Source organism: Girardinichthys multiradiatus, chromosome 20 (assembly GCF_021462225.1).
Source record: "Girardinichthys multiradiatus isolate DD_20200921_A chromosome 20, DD_fGirMul_XY1, whole genome shotgun sequence".
Taxonomy (NCBI): Eukaryota; Metazoa; Chordata; class Actinopteri; order Cyprinodontiformes; family Goodeidae; genus Girardinichthys; species Girardinichthys multiradiatus.
The window spans coordinates 15666015-15689331 of NC_061812.1; the positions used below are offsets into that span (position 1 = coordinate 15666015).

At 38.8% G+C, this 23317-nt stretch overlaps 1 protein-coding gene and 1 long non-coding RNA gene across 3 annotated transcripts in view; both read right to left on the reverse strand.

Moving 5' to 3' along the window:
• Positions 1-955: 955 nt before the first annotated feature.
• On the reverse strand, positions 956-11195 carry LOC124857416. Its single transcript, XR_007035589.1, has 4 exons — positions 11101-11195; positions 3650-3753; positions 3403-3490; positions 956-1215 (listed from the first exon to the last, which is right to left on the reverse strand). It is a non-coding gene; the product is annotated as an uncharacterized LOC124857416 (long non-coding RNA).
• Positions 11196-11701: 506 nt separating this feature from the next.
• The window catches only part of LOC124856820 (ras-related protein Rap-1A), a 29480-nt gene continuing 17864 nt past the window's right edge, over positions 11702-23317 (reverse strand). For both annotated transcript variants that reach the window (XM_047347689.1, XM_047347690.1), the window contains exons 6-8: positions 17976-18119; positions 16367-16493; positions 11702-12603 (exon numbers count right to left, since the gene is read on the reverse strand). In XM_047347689.1, coding sequence (XP_047203645.1) covers positions 16404-16493; positions 17976-18119 — 234 coding nt within the window. In that variant the 3' untranslated portion in view covers positions 11702-12603; positions 16367-16403. The remainder of the gene's footprint in view (positions 12604-16366; positions 16494-17975; positions 18120-23317) is intronic.

Sequence of the window (23317 nt, forward strand, 5' to 3'; positions counted from 1 at the left end):
AGAAATGACTCACTTTTCATCCCAAGTCTTATTGACTTCTTTCCAAATGCAGAATTTATGTTTGTGGCCATAAAGTTCCATTTTTAATGGGCAGAGAGAGAAGGGAAAACATGCAGCAAAGGTCCCAGGGTCAGGAATCAAACCCTGGACGGCTGCAATTTAGATTTTAGTACTTTAAATTACGTTATCCAACAAGTTTTCAGCCTTATTTTTTACATGCTTTTTCTTTCTTTATAAAGCTCAGCTACCTTCTCCCACAGATTGTTTGACAGTTCTTGATAATAAAACAAGGTCAGTGCAGCAGTAGTTGGAGGTCTGTCAGGAGCCCAGAAACTCTTTGACTTTTTATACACACGCATACACACCCAAACCTGAGGGAGCCGTTTAAATCCATGTGTATAAACTTATGTTTGTGCTCTCAAGCCAAAACGTCCAGGTTATGTACATTTTTGATAGGGGTTATTTCTGTCATTTTGTTTTAAAAGGCGCAACAAAATTGTTTGGCAATAAATGTATTTTCCCAGGCAGTGAAAGAAACATTTCTGTTTTATTATTCATATTCTCTGAAATACAGTCACATAAACAGTCAAAACTCAAAGTTATTCAATTACCCTGGGTAAATTTTGATTAAAACCACTTTTTTAAAATTGACTGATGTGTTTCTTCTGACTGGAAGTAATATCAAAGTTTTGTATTGGTCCAGCCTGAGTCCCAAAAACAAAACAATTGAGAATCTTTCAAGTGAGCTAAAGTTTAGGATGGCAGCCATGTGCCCTTCGAACCTCAAAGCATGGAGCTAATGTCAAAAGATTAAAAGTCAAGAACACCAGTGGAGACATGCAAGGCATTTCTCAGCAATCATAAGAATTGAACATTTCATATACCTTTTCAGTAAAGTTTTTGTTAAAGTGTAAATAAAAACAGATAGTTTATACTTATACATGAATGAAGAAGCTCAAGACCCAAGGACTCGTGATTTGAGTTAAACCGGGAAGTAAACATTAGTAAATAAACCCTCGGGGGATTCTATATGCTTGATTTTGATGTTTAAAACAGCAGGAAAACATAAAATTTCAGTTTCATCTTGTGTTTTACAAGAGTTCACAGTTCGTCTTCTTTTATTTGATAAACCAAAAAACAGTCCTAGCAGGGGGTTTACAGACTCAACCCAACATAAACACGACTTTCTGGGGATCTCCAAAAGACATCAGCTGGCTGTGACAAACAAAAAATGACAACATTCAAAAAGGTATTAGTCAGCATTGCTGTAATCTTTAATTGGATGAACCAGCAGGATTTTACTGCTGAAACTCTGCAGAGAGCTATCACAACTCATAGTTTGATTAAAAAAAAATACCTCTTTTTTCAACCCAGATGGTGAGATTTTACAGTTACAGCCGTCTTTTCTGAGAGGAAATACTCCTTTACAGAATTAGGAAGTTAAAAGTTATTTGGTTTTGTTCATTTCAAAAGGCAAATTTTTACATTCAATAAAAACCTTATCTGATTGTCTTGATGCAGGTAATGACAAGAATCATGAAGACTGACCTAAACTGAGTCATTTTTCATAAAGCATCACTGCGGAGCTGTGATCCATCAGCTGAGTCTCTCTATCGGACACACAGAGCCGCTGAAACTAAAGAGTAATGGACTGGAACTCGAGCCAACAGACGCAGGAAGGTCTCTGAAGATCGGCTGCCAGTCAGGCTTTTAAACACATTACCATTGATTTTTCAGCCTGCTGCTGTCATCACATACTGTACAGGCTAAGAGTCAGAGAGACGCACTGAATGGAGCTTACTTTATCTGGGTATTCAAGCAATAGTTTTACATAAGGTTAGGGAAAACATCCAATTAATAAACCATTTCTGTATATTAACAGTAAGTAAATCAATTATAGTGCTTTAAAGATTAGTAATTAGGTGATTTCCTAGGTTGTGTAACTGGAAATCTGATTTTTGAATTCAGATTTGCTCGCTTTGTCCATTTAGACACAGCCCCATTTATTAAAGCATGGGTTAAAATAGGCTTCAGGTGACAAAATAGTTTTTTGATAGATTATTTCCAACTAAGATTAATCTTTCTCACTTCAGAGACGTATACTGAATGTTGCCTTTGAAACCACTGATGTCATTAACTTTTGGAAACATAGGTGAACCACTGTATAAATGTACTACAAGCGACGTTTTCATGTCCTGAACTTCAGTATAAGTATTTATCGGTGGCATTCCTTTTCTACAAGGTGTTACTCTAATACTCACATTAATGTAACTCACTATAAATGATCAGTTTTGCCAGCGCTGCATGAATATCAGTTAAACAGCCACTCTGATCCTTTGGACAGAGCTTTAAGAGGAACTTGCCTTTCTTCCCTCTTTGTAACTGTGTATTAAGGTAATGATTTTTCTATGATAAACTCCAAGGTCATGCTGAGTTACACAACTAAGATTAAATAAACCATATAGGTGAGTACACTATAATCTCCAAGAAAGGAAGTTGTGACTGACAATGACATATACTCATGAAATGTTTGTGATGCCTTGAGGCGAAACACTCTATGGGGTGTTTGAACCACTGGATTTGTAGTACCCTCCACATTTATTGGCACCTCTGGAAAGGATGTGTAGAAAGTTAGGATGAGAAGCTGTTTACGTTTAAGTCTTTTCCTGATTTCTGATGATCAACAAGCATCTGCCTTGCTTGAACAGTATGTTGTCTTGTCTCACCCATTTTAAAGAATGGGTAAGTGGGCCTTGTGTCATGTCACATTTATACCCAAGGAAAAGGTAAGCCGTGGTTTACCAATTAAAAGCTCATTTACATGGTTACTGAGTTTAAGTAAGACACAAATTTATAAAGATTTATTTCACAGTAATTATTGTGAGTGTGTGGCACGGGGCAAAGATACAGTTATTTCTTAACATGGTATTTTTTCTTGACTGAAAAATATACTCGGATTAAAAGTTTTTTTCTTTTTTATCTTTCAATTGTTAGTATGTGATTATACTAACGCAATGAGATAAAAACATTGGGTTTTTTACACATCTTTACCACAGGTGTCATATGTGTGCTCGCTATATGTCAGTCCAGAGCTAATGATTACCAACAGTTATTTAATTTAATGTCCTCAGTGCCAACTCCACTAGATGGATTCAACAACACGTCACATCCTTTTCCAACAAACAGCCGCGCCTCTTTTGGGAGGAGAGTTGATGCTACAGTTTGAATGGAAGACAATGCAACTTCTCGGGTCAAAGAAAGCTCAAAATAAACAAAGATGTGTTTTGTATATTTTAGCTGACTAAATATCTGACAAATCAAACAATTACATGATGTAACTGCTAGTCACTGACTGGCAAAGTTATAAAGAAAAGCTTTAAAGTGAACAGAACAGACTCTCACGTCAGAGTGGTTCCACTGAAGTGGACAAAATCCCTGCAGGAGGTTTCATATGAGGAAATGTATAAGAGCAAATGAATTTCCAGGTGATCTAGAAAGGTTGGGGGAAGAAAACAGTAAATAATTTAGATCAAGTACCAGATAAATGCCACATGTAATTTAAGAAGGCTTTTTGTATATCTCCTGATAGCTTAGTCCTTTTGCTGGAGTTGTTCATCCACTTTAATGGAGACAGATTTAAGTAACATACCTTATGTTCTATTACGTCAATGTTTTTCAATATAATGTTGACAATCAGTGAAGAGAAGAGCCATCATATTGTTGCTTAACCTTCCTGCCATAATAGGTGAGTACCTAAAAACAAACAAAAGACATTTGCTTGCTTATTTAATGCTTTTGTTGAACCAAACAGCCCAGAAGTTGAACTGACTCCCATTCAAGCCATTGTGTATATGTGACGTTGTGCAACGACTAATTATCAACAATGAAAGTTGCTAAACATATTTACAATAATCTGCCAAAATCTTTGTGAATAGTAAACATCAATAAAAGAATCATAAGAAAACCTTTAAACTTCTGAAGCAACTCAAGATTTAAAAACTAACTTTTCTAACTTTCTGTAGCAGCTAGCTGTGCTATGGTGCTAATGCTAGCTTGTATGTAAATGGAAACAGATTTGGTTTTTAGCTGTGCCATTTTTCCGCTGTAACAATGCTACCAAAACTCTTTTTTTATATTAGTAGATTCTGAAATATATAATGTTATTTTGTTGCTTGTTTAAGTCACATGGCTATGTTCATTAGACACCCCAAGGGTGTAAAAAAAAAAAAGACACCCCAAGGGTCAGTTGTAATTGTGCAGGCTCCTCATTTTTTGAGGCAATGCTAATAAAAATAAAGATTTTAGACAGTATTGAACAACCTGTTTTTTGTTAAAGATGGTCGGCAGCTGTAAAGAAGCTAGAAATAGTGTAAACATCTCACTGTTTTGTTACCCAAAAATGTTTTTCTCTCAGTTGATAAAATTATACAAAATAGACACACACACAAAAAAGATAATAAAAACAAAAATATCACAAAATGCAGAAACTTCCGATTTGGCCTAGCTCGTCATTATGAATAATTTGTACATTTGTAGAAACTCCCTCCAAACTATTTTGCATTATTTTAAAATCAAGAAAATTTTTTGCATTTTTGATGACAAAACCTTTTCAGAGTTGGGTAAATTCTCCATTGCTTGTATTTTTACTTCATTCCTACTGTCATTTAGCAGAGTAGCAATTTACTGAACAGTGACCCAAACAGAGACACACCTGCATAAACAAAGCTCCATGCAAACAGCAAGAACACCACAGGGTGTCTTTACACTGCCTCAAATGATGGGCTCAGAGCTAAACTTAGAGGTACACTTCTGGCCAAACACACAGGATATATAAATAGAAAAATTGTGTCTGTGTGGATAAATAAAGACAGACTGTTTAGCTTGGCTTCCTGTAGAAATACAGGTGGAGTTTGTTTCGAAAAATAGCCTCTTACATTATGCAAATATGAAACAAAACCACAGAGGAAACTAATATGCGCCTAATGAGAGAACAATACAAAGGGGAACTGATGCGCATTACTGTAACAGTGCAACCAGAATCTCATAACTTTTATATTGCATAATTATGAATTCAAGTAAAGCTTTAAAGTGTCTGTTGTACATGTTGCAAAATAAAGAAATAAATGAACATCAATACAGCATCACAGCACGTCATGGAAATAAATTAATTACAGAAAGGAAATGGCACAGGAAGAATCCTCAGAGGGTCAGCCGTAACCTTGCACTCCAAACCGTCAATATTCCCCCTCCGACAATGGAGATCATGTTCTCTCCCTCCCCAGAAAATCCATTAGACACAGAGCTTATCCCAGTCAATCATTTCCACACACAGCACCAATCTGTTGATTGATCTGGCAAAGCAAATAGTAAAGTGTGTGTATGGGTGTGTGCTCAAGAGTTACAGCATGCATAATGGAATGACAGTGCCAAAGAAAACTTTAATCTCTCATAATGGGTTCACAAACCATGAGAGAGTGGGAGCTTGCCAGTGTTTGCAGTCTTTAAAGTTCCTGTCTAAAACCATTTAGATCATGAGATTTGACTTAATGACTTATTTATCCATTTTGGATAGCTGTAAGATGTGTGATATGTTTGTTTTGTCACATTAAAACCACAAAGTTCAAGAAATTTTATTGAAATTTCATATGACAGACCAACACAAAAATATTGCAAAACTGTAAAGTGGAAAGAAAAGTGGCAAGAATTAGTCGTCGGCTCCCCATACTTTGTACAATAACGTTTTGCTGCGATTAAAGCTGTGTTTTGAGGTCCGTTTCAACAAGCTTTGCACATCTACAGCCTGAAATTTTCATCTATTCTTAGCAAAGTAATTCAGGCTCAGTTCAAATTATTGGAGAGCATCTGTGAAAATTTAATTTTCAAGTTTTGATCTAAACTATTCCATTGTAGCAGCTTTAGAGCGGTTATCCTGCTGGAACCTTCACCCCAGTCTCACAGGTTTTCTTCCTCAATTAAACACCATACATCTTCCCATCAACCATTATGAGCATCAATTACTTGCAAAAGAAAAGGAACCCTGCAGCTACAACCATTTATCGCTGTTTAGATGGCATATTCAGGTGGATGTGCAGTACAAACATAACGTTTTGCATGGTCTCATCTAAGCAGAACTGTTAAACAGAATTTATTACGGCTTTTTTTCAGCTGTTGGGTTTCTTCTTGCCACTCTCCCATACAGCCTAGGGTAATAAAGCCCAGAACTAATAGTTGTCCAGTCAACAGAATCTCCTCCACCTGATCTCAGCAATTCCTCCAGAGCTACCATGGGCACTAATTTACTAATTAAGTGACCTCTGAACACCATTGGTTGCACTGGATTTTAATTAGGGGTATCAAAGTATAGGGGGATGAAAACAAAAGGCATGCTGTTTATTGTAGTTTGTGGTTGTAATAAAACGAGAAAACGTTTAAGGGGTGTAAATACTTTTGTAAGGCCAAGTCCAGCAATGTTTAACTCAATGGAAACTTGAGTCAAGCGCTTTTTAAAATGGTAAATTACCATATTTACCAATAGCTTTTGTCAGAGGTTTTCATTATCCAAAAAACAAAAATGTTTTCAGAACTTTACATAAAACCTTGTCCCTATTAAATGTATAAAAGCAATCCTAATCAAAGGAATGATTGTTTGATCAAGACAACTTTCAAGAGTACAAGAAAGTGTGGCTGGGTATAGTACTGTACATAGAGAGGATGGTCACACTTCACAAAACTCAAAGAAAACACTTTGATTCAGATCCAGCAGGTACAAACAGCCTTCCTACGTTTCCAAGGGGACCTGGAGAAGCTGTAGAAACCTCAGGAGGAAGACAGCAGGGATTTCTTTTTTTCCACCAGGAGGTAAAAGAAGGCAGGAATGTTTTTTGTATTACTCTGCTTCTCACCCACTAAAGGGATTATGGGACTGATCAAGGCTGCCATGTAAGTGATAAGAGTCAAAAACAAGAAGAAAAAGTGAGTCACACTCTCTAATCTCTTCCCCACCATCCTCACCCGCGGACTTTAAGCCTCCTTCTTTGCTTTAACACACATGTCCCCCTCAAAGAAATAAGGAGCTTAAATGATGCAGCACTTTCTTCCCATTCCTAAGTGCCTTTGTTCCTGGCCTGTAGGCTGCCTTTTTTGTGACTTTCTTTGTTTATAAGACATTTATGTGGCAAGATCCAAGCAAGGGTCCAAGCCAGGAGCTCGTATCAAATATAAATAAAAATAATGCAATTACTTATGTACCATATTTCATATCAATATCTAATTAAGACTGAGAAAAGTTATTGATTCTTCACAAACTGATGCTAATGTTACTTCTGATGTCGATAAGTTTATAACAACCCTTTACTGGAACCTCGCATTAACATGAACATTCAAAAAGCAGCCCTAAGAAATTTTCAGATGTAAAAATTTAAAGATGTTCACCACACACTGATAGACTGCATGAACAAGTGTTATAATGCCAACAAAGTACTGTGTGGCAAAATTATTTTTAAAGGAAAAATATCACTTGAAACAAGATGCACAAGTAAAAACTAATATGGTATGGTTAGACAAAATTCTGTTTTCTAAGCCCAGGAACCCTTCTAATATTCATCTTTTATTGATGCACAAATGAAAGCCAAAATACCAAAGCCATAAATCTTCCTTAAATAAGAATCCATTATCTGCTCACAATTTAAAATCCAGCATTGATGGTAGACATTATTTATTCAATTCAATTCAAAAATACTTTATTAATCCCAAAGGGAAATTAAATGTTGTTATAGCTCATATTATGAAGGTTTCCTCAAAGAGCCGTTGTAGATGCTGATGGCTGTGGGCAGGAAGGATCTCCTGTAGCGCTCCGTCTTACAGCAGATCTGAAGAAGCCTCCGACTGAAGATACTCTGTTGTTGTGGGACAATCTCATGAAGAGGATGCTCAGGGTTCTCCATAATGTTCTTCATTTTATGAAGAATCCATCTTTCCACAATGATCTCCAGAGGTTCCAGAGGAGTCCCCAGAACAGAGCCAGCCTTTTTTATCAGCTTGTTGAGCTTTTTTAAGTCCCTGGCTCTGATGCTGCTTCCACAGCAGATGATGGCAGAAGAGATCAGAATCTCCACAACAGACTTATAGAAGATCTGCAGCATCTTGCTGCAAACACCAAAGGACCTAAGCTTCCTCAAGAAGTACAGTCTGCTCTGTCCCTTCTTGTAGATGGCTTCACAGTTGCATCTCCACTCTAGTCTGTTGTCCAGGTGAACACCGAGGTATTTATACTCCTCCACCACCTCCACTTCATGATAGAAATAGTTTTTGACTTATTCCTGTTTCTCTTAAAATCTACAATCATCTCCTTTGTTTTAGTCACGTTCAAAATGAGATGATTGTTTCCACACCATGCCACAAAGCGGTCCACCACCTTCCTGTACTCATCTTCTTGTCCATCTCTGATCCACCCCACGACTGCAGAATCATCCGAGTATTTCTGCAGATGACAGGAGTCTGTCTTGTACTGGAAGTCTGAGGTGTACAGAGTAAAAAGGAATGGTGAGAGTACAGCCCCCTGTGGTGCTCCTGTGCTGCTGACTACCTGGTTAGACTCACAACCCTTCAGTCTCACAAACTGTGGTCTGTTTGTCAGGTAGTCTTTGATCCAGGAGATTGTTGAGGCCTCCACCTGAGTCTTCTGGAGTTTCTGACAAAGCAAATCAGGTTGGATTGTATTAAATGCACTGGAGAAATCAAAGAACATGATCCTCACAGTGCTGCTGGCTTTGTCCAGATGACAGTGGGTTTGTTGAAGCAGGTGTATGATGGCATCTTCAACTCCACAGCAATAAGCAAACTGAAGGGGGTCCTGATGGTTTACTGTTTGCTTACTCAGGTGGGCCAACAGGAGTCTCTCTAGGACCTTCATGATGTGGGATGTCAGGGCAACAGGTCTATAGTCATTGAGGACTGATGGGTGAGTTTTATTTGGTACTGGAACAAGACAGGAGGTCTTCCACAACACCGGAACCTTCTTCTGGGCCAGGCTAAGGTTGAAGAGGTGCTGCAGAATCCCACAGAGCTGCTCTGCACAGGCCTTCAGGACTCTAGGGCTGACACCATCTGGACTTGCAGCCTTATTCCTATTCAGTCTCTCCAGTTGCATCTTCACCTGACTTCTTGAGACACACAGGTGGAAGGGGGAAGCAAAGGAAGCATCAGCATCTTCTGATATTGTTGATGGCAAACATGTAGAAGGGTCTAGGGCTGAGGTGGAAGATAAAAAATGTGAGGTGTTACTGGACAGCTGTGGGTCCTGTGGGTCATAGGAGGGTGGGATGTCTGTTTGGCTGTGAGCAGGAGATGAGGATGCGAAGCTTGTTTCTGAACTGAACCTATTGAAGAATGTGTTCAGTTCATTGGCTCTGTCCAGACCTCCATCGGTCTGATCATCCTTCTGCTTGAAGCCTGTGATCTTCTTCATCCCTGTCCACACATCTCTGATATTGTTTTGCTGGAGCTTGCTCCCCAGCTCCTTCTTGTACACCTCCTTGCTGTCTCTTATCTTGACTTTAAGTTGCTTCTGTATAATCCTCAATAATTCTCTGTCTCCCTTTCTGAAGACTCTTTTTTTCTTGTTAAGCAGGTCCTTCAGGTCACTGGTGATCCAAGGTTTGTTATTGGGGAAGCATCTCACGGTTCTGGTGGGGATGATGTTATCCACACAGAAGTTTATATAGTCGGTTACACACTCAGTCATGGCATTGATGTCCTCTCCATGTGGCTGGCACAGTGCGTCCCAGTCTGTAGCCTCAAAGCAACCTTGCAGAGCTTCTTCAGCTTCCTGTGACCATTTTCTCACAGTCCTCTTTATTACAGGTTGCCTCTGAACAAGGGGCTTATATTTCGAGCAGAGAAAAACAAGATTGTGATCTGATTTACCTAGAGGAGGTCTTGCTGTAGAGATGTATGAGTCCTTGACATTTGCATAAAACAAATCCAATGTTTTGTTTTCTCTGGTAGAGCAGCAGACAAACTGTTGAAACGTTGGAAGTGTAGCAGAGAGTGAAGCATGGTTAAAATCACCAGAAATTGCCACAAAAGCATTGGGGTTTTGTGTCTGTAGCTTAGCAACAACCGAGCTGATGGCATCACATGCAGTGTCGGCAACAGCGGAAGGTGGAACGTAAACTGTTGCCAAAATAACCCTGGTGAACTCTCTGGGTAAATAATATGGACGAAAACTTACTGCCAACAGTTCAATATCTGGACTGCAGAGATGACACTTCACAGTAACATGTCCTGGATTACACCATCTGTTGTTCACAAGTACTGCCAGTCCACCTCCTTTACATTTGCCGCTCCTCTTTAAATCTCTGTCTGCTCTTATGCTAAATTATACATTTTTGGAGCAAGACGTTCTGCTTCTGCTCAGGGTGGCTGTGGCTCTCTGGAAGGAATATTGTAAACTTGGACAAGGCATTTAACCGCACGTAGCCTACTGATCTGCATATGGTGTGTGGCTGGGTTAATGAGAAGCGTAAACGTTCTTTGAGTGGCCAATATGACTTAAAAAGTGTTATATAATTTCAGTTCTCTGGGTTCAGGAATGATGACTTTTGTCATGTATCAACCCTGAATGTATCCTGTTAGGATTTTATATAATAAACTGACAAAAAGCAGTGCAAAATGTTGAAGTGCATGGAAAAGGGGTCATTATTTCTGCACTCTTCCACAAACTGGAGGTTTACCATTTTATGAATTTTCATCCCTTAGCATTTGCCTGTAGGACAAGCAGTTTGTATTCTTTAACCAACTGTTGCTTTAAAGCAAACATCACATCTGCATCTCCAGCTCTGAAGGCAGGCTGATTATTCATTTTTAAGAAAGTTGTCTTTGGAAAGCAACCGAGCATTAATTCCTTTCTTGTTCAGGCAACCATTTATTGAATTTACAGGTTTATGTTTGAAATTAAATTGGTCTGATGACTCGAGTGCAGTCTTTAACTTTTCCATCTTATGGTGTTATTTGAAGCTTTTCACTGTGTTTTAAATCTGTAAGATTAATCAGAAAATCATTTTGTAATAAAATGGGGAACTTAAAGGCTTCAGGACTTACCAGGTTCAAGATGTACCTTTCTGAGTGAACGAGTATTTCAGTGAAGCTTCCCATGCAATTTACTAATGGCTGGGGTGCCGAGTCCAGGTAAATCCCTCCTCCAACACACCTGAATCAAATGAGTTGCTAGTTACCAGGCCTCTGCAGAGCTGATGAGGAAACTCAGTCATTTGATTCAAGTGTAGTGGAGAAGGGACGTAGTTCTGGCAGAATGGACCTAGGCGACCTGACTTATGGGATGCATCCCCGAGATAGATGCACATTTATGTTGAGATACTGACACCTAGCGGCCACTTTGATTAATGCAACAAAGTAGTGTTTTTCTTCATCTATTTAGTTTTCCTGTGTACAACCAACAGTAACTTACTGAAACCAACAAGGAGCTCTCATATTTTTTTCCATTTCTTTTTCATGTAGAGTTCCCAATCTCAAAAACACTGAGCCCCTCTAATATTCTCTCAAATAAATCAAATGGTCTTGGAATAAAAGTTTAATTCACAAAAAATACATCGACCAGTATAATGAAAATGTACTAAAATGTATTTTAATAATCCATAAAAGCTGGAACATTTTCAACAGAAAAACACAAGAAGCATTAGAGTTGGTTTAGTATAATATATTTCAGCTTCAAGAGACATAGAAATCAATTCTTATTTTTCCCCATATTTCTTCTATAAAAGACCCATTTTTCTGGAGCATTGTTATGCAAAAAATGGCATTGGAATATATTATGGGAGCTATGAAATCCCAGTGACCGAGTATAAAATTAAGTCACATCAGAGAGAGATATTTGCAGAAGAGAAGTCCATGAACAACAGGGCGAACAAAGAAAAAGAAAATATATTAAAACATAATACATATTATGGACCTTGAACTATTATCACCAACATGACAGGCATGGAGAATAGGTGTATGGCTATAAAAAGATTCTTACTTTTTCACTTGATTTCACTTGAACATCTACACGTAATAACTGATGCATTTTTTCATGCTTGTCTCTGAAGAATATTTATAATCATACAACTAAAGAGGTCAACTTCCATGTCTTTCAAATACAATATTGATATTGAAAATAAGATGAAAAATACTGAATCCAAGCACTAACTTTGCCTTTTTTCTCAACAATTATCATTTTCAAAAATAAAAATAAAGGGCTCATGGACACTTTGCTTTTTTTCTGTAACTTTCAGAGGTTCTGCTGCGTTTTTACATCATCCTCAGTTTGTGGCGCTGTTTGTTGATGCAGAAATGGAGGCTGTCCGTTCAGGGTTCACATTGATACTGAGAGAGGGATGTCCTCAGGCAAGAGACGAGAGCCTTCTTCCCTCTCTTCTTCTCTCTGTCTTTCTCTCTTTACTCTCTTGCAGGGCATCCTCGGCTTTGATAGGAGCAGTTCAGTCAGCTGATTCACCGTTTATGGCTGATGGAGGGAAGGGGACTGGGAGGGGCTGTTGGAATGCTGGCACGTTCCAATCAGGGCAACAGTTCTTCATTACAGCATTTCTGCAAGACAGCAGGTATCATGAATGACAACACTCCAACCTGTTGGTGCCCTTTAATGGCTGTTAAATTTAGATATATTACATCTACATGCACAATCATGCATACAGACAGACATTTTCATACAAGATCAGTGTTTCCTCTTTAACCCTCCCCCCCCCCAACTCATTTTCCCTGAATATTTATTCTCTAAACCCAAACATGTCCCTATGAAAAGTCAGAAAATCGTCCACGACTTGAAGTGTGTTTCTGGTGGTGTAGTTGATTTACTTAATTACATAAATGCACGTTGGCACATTGATTTCTCTCACAGTTTAACAGCTTTAATTCAAGCTTTGCTTTTTCATCTTGTTTATTCAAAATATGGCCAAAAATCACAAAACAGTGTTAAAAACAACCAGCAAACTGGGACTAACTCAATTCTGTGATAAAAAATAAATGACAGCATTCTGTTTATATAATGCAGTAAACAATTGTGACTTTGGTCTTAGTTGTGACTGAGCTGTTGTTCAAAGGTTGAAATGGGTTTTAGATAACAGTTCCCCAATTTTGTTTTATTAAAACACTAAGAAAAACCGAAGTTCGACTCCCAAGTCCATAAACATCTGATGATCACAGTCAGAAGCTTCTGAAGGCCTCCTCTTATTGTTTCCTCTGTAGGATATGTAATTGTAAGAAAAAGTCAAAATAGTACCTTGCGAAAAACTTAAATCAAGCCACTGCACCACATATCAACCCGTTTGAACGTTTCCTTGAATACAACTCGTGTTTCAGAGCAAATGAAGTCAGCTGAGCCACGAAAGTGAAAAGTTTTATTAACTTTCTGTGCTTTGTTTCGACGGTTTGCAGTGTAATCCCTCCATCGATCGCACAGCAATGGGAAGAGTGGAACAGCGAACTTAAAATCCCATTAGTGCTGGTTCACTGGGCTGGCCAGTACGTGAGCCGAGCTGGACGGGGGTGCAGACATCGCCTGGGGGGGGAAACTGACAGAGGCTCCACTCTCAAACACCGCAGGCTTCCAACTGACCAAAACAGATGGATTCAGATGAGGAACGCGGTGGGTGGTGCAGTGTTCCTGATGTCTGGGATGACTATAATGATGGTTTCTGTCTGACTAATCCAGTTTTATCAGTGATGTTAAAGATTTACACCCACACTCTGCAAGTTAACAGTAGCTGGGGAAAGCAGACTTAAAAAACTGTTGGCTGAGGCTTGTTGGTCTGCCAACACAGAGGTCTTCCTCTGACAACTCTGAGCTAACTGTGTAAACAGACTGTAAAACCCTCTAAGGGGGTTCACACACAGAACAGTGGAAGACTTCTTGTCTTCTTCAAAACAAAACTTGTAACATCTAAACAAAAAGCCACTGCACTGAAACTAAACTGTTTCTGCTTATATCTGAATATTTTCACAACACCTTGTCCCAAGCTAACCTGAAATTAAAACACCGACCATTCTATTTTTTATGCTTTTACTTCTCTCATTTTACATAATCACCTTTATTGAAAATCACACATATCTCAGGTAAAATGCACTAAAGAAGGAAGAGTTTATGGTGAGTTACATATCTTTTCTATGGGTTTTAAAACTAGTGATGCAGGTATTTTGGTTTAATATGGTTATTTTAAAACCAGTAAGACGACAGAAGACTCAGCATATGAGTTTAGTATACATTTTAGTAAAAGATTGCGGACAGAAGAAAGTGATGCTGCTCTGTAAGTACTGTACAGAGGCAGAGTTGGACCTGGATATTTCTACATCACTAAAACCCAATTAGTTATTTTTTTTCTTATACAGTAGTCATAGTATTTCCTTTCAGTTTTTACGTAAACATGCTAACTGCACAGACTATTATCCTTTTTTGACAATTTGCTCTTTATAGAGCAACTGGTTGAATTAGCCAAGCAATGAGCGTGGTTAGCTAGCCTGCAGCCTGGAGCTTTACACACATGTTGCTCAAACCTCTTGGCTTTCTAAATGCATTTGGTTGCAACACGATTACTTTCCAAACAGCCCACTTTTTATTCTTGTAAATAGGAACAATGTCTTTGAAGCCGCTTCCTTTTCAGCGTTCACCACAGAAAGTCATTACAACTTACACACATACTTGGCAAAGTTTCTACACCGGTTGCCCTTACTAACACAACCAGGAATCGAACTTGGGTCCCCCGCTTCAAAGACGCAGACTTATCCACAATGCACCCCAAAGGGTCTACATTCAAATGAAACAATATTCAACATAGATTGTTTTAAGCATGTTGAACTCTTCGTGCTTCACTGCAACCAGTGTTTGTAACCATTGGGCAGCCAACCCCTCAGTAACGACCAAATGAGGCTGGTACACGTCAAACTCACAAGATTCCTTCAACAGATTAAACCTAAAGGCACTGGCTGTAGGAAACCTTCCACGCTGGAGTGGAAAGAGCTCTACTTTGACTCCTAAATTAGTAACTGATGGGTTTTATTGCTTTCTTACGTTCCCTCACTGCCGATAAATAAAAAAGCTTCACTAATTCTTAAACAATGTGACACATGCTTTTAAATCCTGTTCAGAAATAAATAAATAAATCAGGTTATTTGCAATGAATGCATTGGTTTTATAATGGTTTGCCAATTCCAATTCAGGTCTGAACTGGTTAACATGTTTTGTTATCAGAAGAAAACCAAGCAGATCATCAGAATGATGATTGTTTATTTGTAATTTTAGGCATATAAAGATTTAGCACTTACTGAATGAGGACCCTTATTTGCAAGTTATAAGTTACAAGAAATAAACCTTTTTATGCAAGTATATTTTAATAATTCTGTGTTACTTTATTAACAGACATAGAAGCCTTAAAATATACAAAACAACTTCTGCTTTTATAGTATGTGAAAATACAGTAAAGTTTCATTATATCAACTAAAAAAGTTACAAGCAAAAGTAATTCACACCGTTTTATTTTAGACTTCCACATTTACCCATGTCTGGCCAGACTGAGAAAAGAAACCCCACTAGACAAAATGGCTCATATTTTCAGGGAACTGAGAAGATGACTGATCAGGATTTCCTTTAACATGACCAGCTGCTGCAATCTGCTGAGGTAAGCAAACTTACTGTGAGTCAACCATTCAACCCAAAAGCCGATTAAAAATAAAACATGAAATGCTCATGAAAGCCTTTTACACGATTCACAAAGAAGTAACCCAAGGGTGTAGTACGTTTAAAAACATTTACCGATAGACTGCAGCTTGAGAATCGCAGACGTTTACAGGCATACGCATCAGAGAATTAATCACTAAGGATTAGCTGATTTGGGGCCAAAGAAAATCTGTGCCTCTTCAGAAGACAACTATTATTCATGAAATTAACTGGGTTGGGTTATAGGATGGTGCCAGAGCAGATGCTGCCGACACATTTTCTGTTAACTTGCTTTGTTTTTTTTTAGAAATAATCTTGGGAACCACTTTTGCCACTTCAAGCTTTTGTTGTACCCTCAGTTACCAACAGGAGGCGATCCCTCTATGAATTGCATCTATTAAGTTGTGCCCTAACATCGTTCAGAAGGAGCAGCACCGTTTACACAACTCATTTGTGCAATTCAAATAAATTTGACCTGAGTTGGTTGCAGCACAGAAGCCTCAAAGACAGCATGACGAACGATAAACTAGAACTGATGCCGTCAGCTTCATCGTGTGATTGCAGGAAAAGATCTAAACCACTGAAATATAATTAACCTTACAGATCTGACTATGAATCATGACCTCATGTCCACACACTCACCTGGCTCAGAGCTGCTGCAGGGGCTGACGGGGGAGCTTTAAAGCAGGACACAGTTGGATTTCTTTTTTGCCTTCTTCTTTTCCACTGGTGTTTTCCTATTTATCTGTCTGACCAGGTCATAGAAGATCTGAGAGAGAACAGAGAAAAAGTGGAGGAAAAAAAAAAATTTGATTTGGTTACACTGGTAAACATCCCTCCATGAAGCAGACATGAAGCCTCCTTACTGAAAGACTGATTGAAAGGCAACTAAACACGGAATAGTTATTGAAGGCATAGTTAAGATTAGAGGCACAGATATGGATTTATTTTAAAATATGCAGGAAACATAAGAATCCATCATATCTCAAAATGTGGGTTCTTGGCCCTTTTCTCTACTTAATTTATTGTTTTTATTATGACAACAAAGTAAAACATCAACATTTATGTGGCGATCAGCTTCAAATGGTGGAACGGCCCCTGGAGCAGAAACTAACCAGCTCTGCAATTAAGCCATCAAAGCGCAGAGACAAAACAGCTATCTGTGTAATGTTCAGATCTCAACATAACTACAGCCGTAGGTGTAGCTGTTATGCTAACGATGCCACACTGTTGATGTCTGAACAGAAAGTCCACAACCAAACCTCTGCCCTCACTGCGGCTGGGAAAGCAGGTTCCTTCACAAAAAGCTGTCTGTAAAACTCACGGTATGCTTTTCTTAAGTGATTATTGTTTATTGTGAAGAGAGTAAAGTAAAGCAACAATTTGATTGTGAGGTCTGGATTTGTGTTTTCACTGCATTTATGACTACTTTTATGGAAGATGTGTTGTAAGCCTTGGTTATTTAATAATACAGATACATTTTGTTTATCTCAACTCTTAAGAACACGATAGCTGTGTTTATAGAAAATCTACCAAGAGAAAATTGGGGAGGGGGATGCAAATGATCTACATAACTGGAAAGGACAGACAGTTAAATTAGCCTTACTTCATCTCCTGGCACAGCCAAGCCTTACTGGTGCATCACAATAACGTCCAGACCTTGGGAAATACTCTCAAGGCTATGGATATCGCTTCAGCACAGTTTTCCTTCCACTAAACTTTCTATTTACATCTTTCAATACAGCACTCTGAACAGCATGCTTCTTGATGCAATGACCTTTTATATGTTGCCCTCCTTGTGAGGGGTGTCAAACAACTGTATGCTAGACAACAGCAGCAACATGTCTTTGCTTAATAACTGCTTGAAATGTGCCACTTAGTTTTTAATAAATGCATATGAAAGGTTTCATTTTCTTTTTATAGAATCACCACAATGAAAAGTTAAACTGTTGATGATATTCTAATTTATTGAGGTATACCTGTAATAGTTTATTATTGTGATAGACAAAAATAATTTTTGTTAACAGAAAATACAATGAAACAGTTCATTAGCCAAGGCTAAATCTGGACCTTTCAAATTGAAATTGGCTTATTTTGAGATAACACTCACCACATCAACTAAGTTGCAACAATAAAAACTACAGCCATGGAAATCATTTCTTTTCTACTTGGTTAACAATAACTGCAACATTTTGGAAAATGAAATGAAGATATGCCCATAGTGCTCTGTTCTTTGTTTTCGTGTACTCACATCAAGGACGTTGATCTTTGACTTAGCAGAGGACTCTAAAAAGGCACAGTTGTTCCACTGTCTGGCCAGATTCTGGCCCTGCTCCTTCCCCACCACACGCTCGTCTTCCAAGTCACACTTGTTCCCTACCAGTATCATCGGCACCTAGGAGAGAGATGAGAGTGTACTTAAAATTTTGTTAGATATCAACTGTATTAGAACTTTTAAGGTTTAGTTTGTACTTAACATAACATTCGATGAGGACAGCTGTTTATTTTAAGTCCTGTCCAAGTCTGTCCTTCATCAAGCTGGTTTGAGATTTATTGACATCATGTTTGCATTTTTAACGACAACCTTCTGATCTGTAAATACGGCCCAAGGTTCTGGTTCAGCGAGGTCAACTCTATTACATCATGTCTTTAATTATAACTGCAGCTTGGTGAAAAAGGTTCAATACAAGAATCTGGATCCAAACCAGAAATAACCTGCTGTAACACACACACAGCACATTAGTTTGCATCCAGTGAATGCCATGTAAAGATTCTGCTGCTGCCAATTACTCATAAAAATACTTTTGAAAAACAAGCATTTAAAGCCCAAAGGAGATCTGCATTTGGGCTGAGTCAGTTAAATTAATAAAAAAAAACAGAAACAGAAACAGAGGGGTGACTGTTGCGATAGGGGTTGGCACTGCAACCGGCAGGTTGCTGGTTCGAACCACCGCTCTGTCTGTCTCAGTTGTTGTGTCTCTTGGGCAAGACACTTCACCTGCCTTGCCTGCTGATGGTGGTCAGAAGGCTCGGTGGTGCTGATTCTGTCAGTCTGCCCCAGGGCAGCTGTGGCTACAATGTAGCCTACCGCTGTCAGTGTGTGAATGGGTGGATGAATGAGTTGATGACTGATTGTGGTGTAAAGCACTTTGGAGTCCTCGGACCTAATAGAGCGCTATACAAGTACGGGCCATTTACCAAACATTTTAAGATTAAAGTAAAAGTAGGGGATTTCTGTGGGCATTATCTGAAGATAGGATACAGGATTTAAAACACACGTCAAGTGGTGGCAGCAGAGGGTTCATATCTGTCAAGTCTAAACCAAACAATCTTTCTGCACAGAGAAAATTAAGAAATAATTTTCACCTGAAACTTTAATATGAAATAAGGTCCCAAAACAAATCAAGAAAAGTCAAAGCCACCAGTTTTGACGGATAAAACTATTGAGGTTTCACAACTGTGAGCAGAAAAATTCAAGCAAAATGCAAGAAGCGGGTCATAAATGTTTCAGTGTTTATCTTTAACAGATTGGTCTCTTCAAGTCACCCTCAGTATATCAATGAGTTAAGGAGGAGGTTTTAAATAAATAAAAACAATGAACTCTGAACAGCAAATATTTTTTTTCTTGTATGTGACACTCCTTTTTAGCTAGCTGACCAGCAGGTAACAGCAACAGGTGGAGGAGGGGCAGCGCTGCACTAGTGTACACTGCATGAAGTTGGAGAAAACTGTGGTCATTTTGGCACTTTCCCTGAACTCATATTAAAAAATACTAAACAGCAGAAACAGTATGGAGGAAAGTTTAGTTGGTAAACAGTAACTTTTTAAAACCTTGTTCTATCTTGAAGCCAATAACAAGCCTATGCCTAGCTCTGATTAAACACTTCTCTCAACTTAGAGGTTCACATTTTTTGTAGCCTCAGCCATGAATGTTGATAAATATATTTAACAAAACCTTTGTTGCTTTTCATCTCTCTAATTTAGATTCAAATAAAGAGGCCTTAATTCAGAAGTGAAAGCAAAACCCTGGCAACTCTAACTTTCCTAGACATATTTGGCAACTACTTGCTGTTAGTTTAGTTTCTTTAAAAATGAAAGAATTTCTCAACTTAAAAACTAAAACCAAGAAATTCAGGTCAATGTGGAATCTCCCAAACAAGCAGCACTTCTTCATGTTTGCACTGAAATATCTTGGCGAGAACAAAAAAAGGTTTGAGAGGAAGAGAAAACGTTATAGGGAGATATTCAGAACAGTAAGGGTGTCGGGATACGTCTCATCCTGCCTGATGTTTCCTGACTGGCTATCTAGGGAGAATGCAGACCTGGAGGAAGTCAAGGCAGCCCCGCCCAGAAGGGATAACATCGCTTTCCTTCCTGAATGTTTTCAAACACTTCAGCTGGACTCCATGCTCCAGCTGCTCTCTGGAATTATAGGATAGTGTGGGACCTCTTTGTGTGCTTTGGACTACGGAGTGTTTCTAAAGTTAAACTCTGATTAAAGCACTGACTGTAACCCTATGTCAGCAGAAAAGGGCTCAGAAGTTAAGTTAGGGCAAGACTTGAGCTTCTTTTGCACAGTTCACAGGATATTTCTGTTTGTGGTCCAGCTTAGCAAACAATCAGAAAGTGGGAAGTTCTGCATGGAGCACATGAGGCGCCAATAAAATATCAGATGAGGAAATCTATTTCTAGTTTGTACACAAAAAAAAGGAATCTGCCTGGGAAATACTACCCTCACTACCTTCCTCTGGTGCAGAAATAGCCCACAGGTCTTCAGGATATTAAACAGCTTAGTATCCTGACATGAAGTTTAAACATTTCTTTCAATTGTGACAGTGAGACAATGTAAAACTAGGCAATTATTTTATCCTCGCTGTTTCTTATTCTATGAGTAGCAGGCTACAGGAAGCCTAGATGTTTGGATTAACCCCACTGAGGTTGCTGCTTGATGTTTGATATCCAAACAAGCCCTCGCGCTGGACTGCTGAGCGACATTTCTCCCAGAGGTCCTGGGAGAACCAGTGGTATGCCCTTCAAAGCTGGGTTAAAACAAAACCCAAACTGGGTGGAGGGATGAAAGTATGCAGAAATGGGGAAAAAAAAATGTGTGTCAGCAGAACAGAAGTCCACATTAGACTAATTGAAGAATTCACAAAAACCACAGAAAATCTGTTCAGAAGATGTCAACATGCTACAGACGGGTCCTGTCTGTCTGAGAATGGCATGCTAAACACTCACAAGCACTGAGTTAAGACTGGGCTAGTCACACAAGTAGAGATGGCCTGGAAAAGTCATAAGACCTCTCTTACATAAGGCCTGGGAAGGGAAGAAAAGGAAGCCAGCTTTCAACAGGCTGGTGAATGCTGGCATTATTTTTATTAGCTCTGTGAAGGTGGTGAAATGTGACCTCACTTTGTTCAAGGCACATTTGTAAGAAGCTTCTAATTGAGCTTGGCAATAAATGCATGTGTACATTTTGCCATCGTTGAAGTAAATGGTGCGTGGCAGAGCTGAAAATAAGAACAGCTGCTGCAGCAACCACATAACCTTGCCTTCACTCTGCAACGGATTGGAAGCTTTCTCCAATTAAGAAAAATCTTGGCTTTTTGAGTGATTACAATAAAATATGCTGAACATTTCCTTTGGTTATGCATTCCTGAATGATGTAGGGAAAGATGAACAGATGTCACCATGATAACGGGTAAAGGCTTAAATCCCCTTCGAGTGGCGTGGCCATAACTACTAGACAAGTAGTAGTTATGCCCCTTTTCCACTGGCTCAATTTGGCCCTACTCAACTCCACTCGGCTCGCTTTGCGACGGGATCCATTACAGTTTATTTTCGTATCGGTACGTACTTTTTTGGTCCCCGCTTCTGAGCAGGTCCGACCGGGGCTGAGTAGTGACTACATGTGATGTTAACAGACTGCTGTTCACTGATTAGCCATGGGATCAGGAGAAATAAGAAGGTTTCCCAAGAGGGAAAAGTTAATAAAACCCAAGAGCGACTACCATAACATGGGCAGAGCGAGTCAAACCGTAATACAATTTTACTATTTACAAATCATAAACTATGCTTGAAGGCTGAAAGAAAAGAAAAAGGACACTTCAGCCTTCTGAATTACACACAGGTAGGGGGCGCTGTATTTAATAACATCCTAAATCAGTTGATCACATATAAAATCAGCAGTTCAGACGCACCAAGATTTCCCCCAAAACACAACAAAACAATACCAACATGAAACAGGGTGTTTGGTCCAGACATTTTTTGACGGTCCTTAAGCAAACCATCGTCTGCAGGAGCAGGCACAAAGCAGCTGCCCGCAATCAAACTGCCTTCTTTGGATCAAACTGGAGGATGAGCCCACTGAATCCACGGAGCACAAATATCAAATTTCAAACCTAAAACTAACTTCATCACGGTCATAAGTCCAGTGTTTTGCGCTTTAATAACCTTGTCCTCATTTTTGCCATGTCCGAGACAAAAACTTCCTCATAAAGCCCAAAGTTGTAACTTCTTCAGACAAACTCTGGAGCATTACCAGTCCAGACAGCAGAGTCTCTCCTCTCCGCTTCTCCTGCCACCCCCTCTCACATCAGAACCCGAGCCTTATTTTATAAGGTCTGCCTGGGCTGAGTTCCAGATAATTATCCCAGTGGATCAGTTTATACAGAAAAAACATATATAAGACATTCTTGCATATACAATAATACAAACATTATTAGTATTTAGTTTATTTGTTTTTATTTTCTATATATTTTTTATCATTTCACGCAGATTACTTTAATGTGACAATGTAACACGTTTAAGTGCCTGTGACATCGAATTTTCATAATTCCAAATACATTTATGGAAAGCAAACACTGATAAAATATTTTAAAAAGTAAATTCATGCCACTGAAATGAATAGTTGTTGAGATATATGGTCCCAAATCCCACTAAAAAAGCCTTTCCAGCATACTCCTTTACGATTTTGTTGCGCTCTTTTATGACGTCAAAGGGGAACCCCCGCACGTAAACTGACTGCTGCTACCATGGCAGCAACACAGACAGCAGCGAAGAATCGGATATTTCTTTAGATATGTTTCAGTTACCATCAGAGAGAGACGCAGCAGAGTCAGGAGAAAAAAGTCAGCTGACATCAGATGGCAGAACACAAGTGCTGTGACGAGCGAACGGCATCAAATTCGACCAGAGTCCATTTTAGCCGGAGCACGGCTGGAGTCAATATGCATGAATCTGAGCACTTCCAGGAAACAGAACGAGCATATCATCCGGATTTTCAAAATAATTTACTAAAGACAAACAAGATCTCTCTATATTAGTAAATACACACATATATTTATATATACACATGTATATTAGCAGTTAACATCAGATCAATTAGATCAGTTACTGGGTTAACTAATGTGTTATAAACCAAGCAATTAAACTTTAAATGCACCAAACTAAGCAACAAATATAGCTTCGCTGCAGTCAGTGAACTCACCCATTGTAGAACAAAACATGAAAATATCTGAATGCATAAAACGAAAAATGAAGCAGTTTAACTTCTGCAGAATGAGTTGTTTTGGACTTGCTACCACATTTATT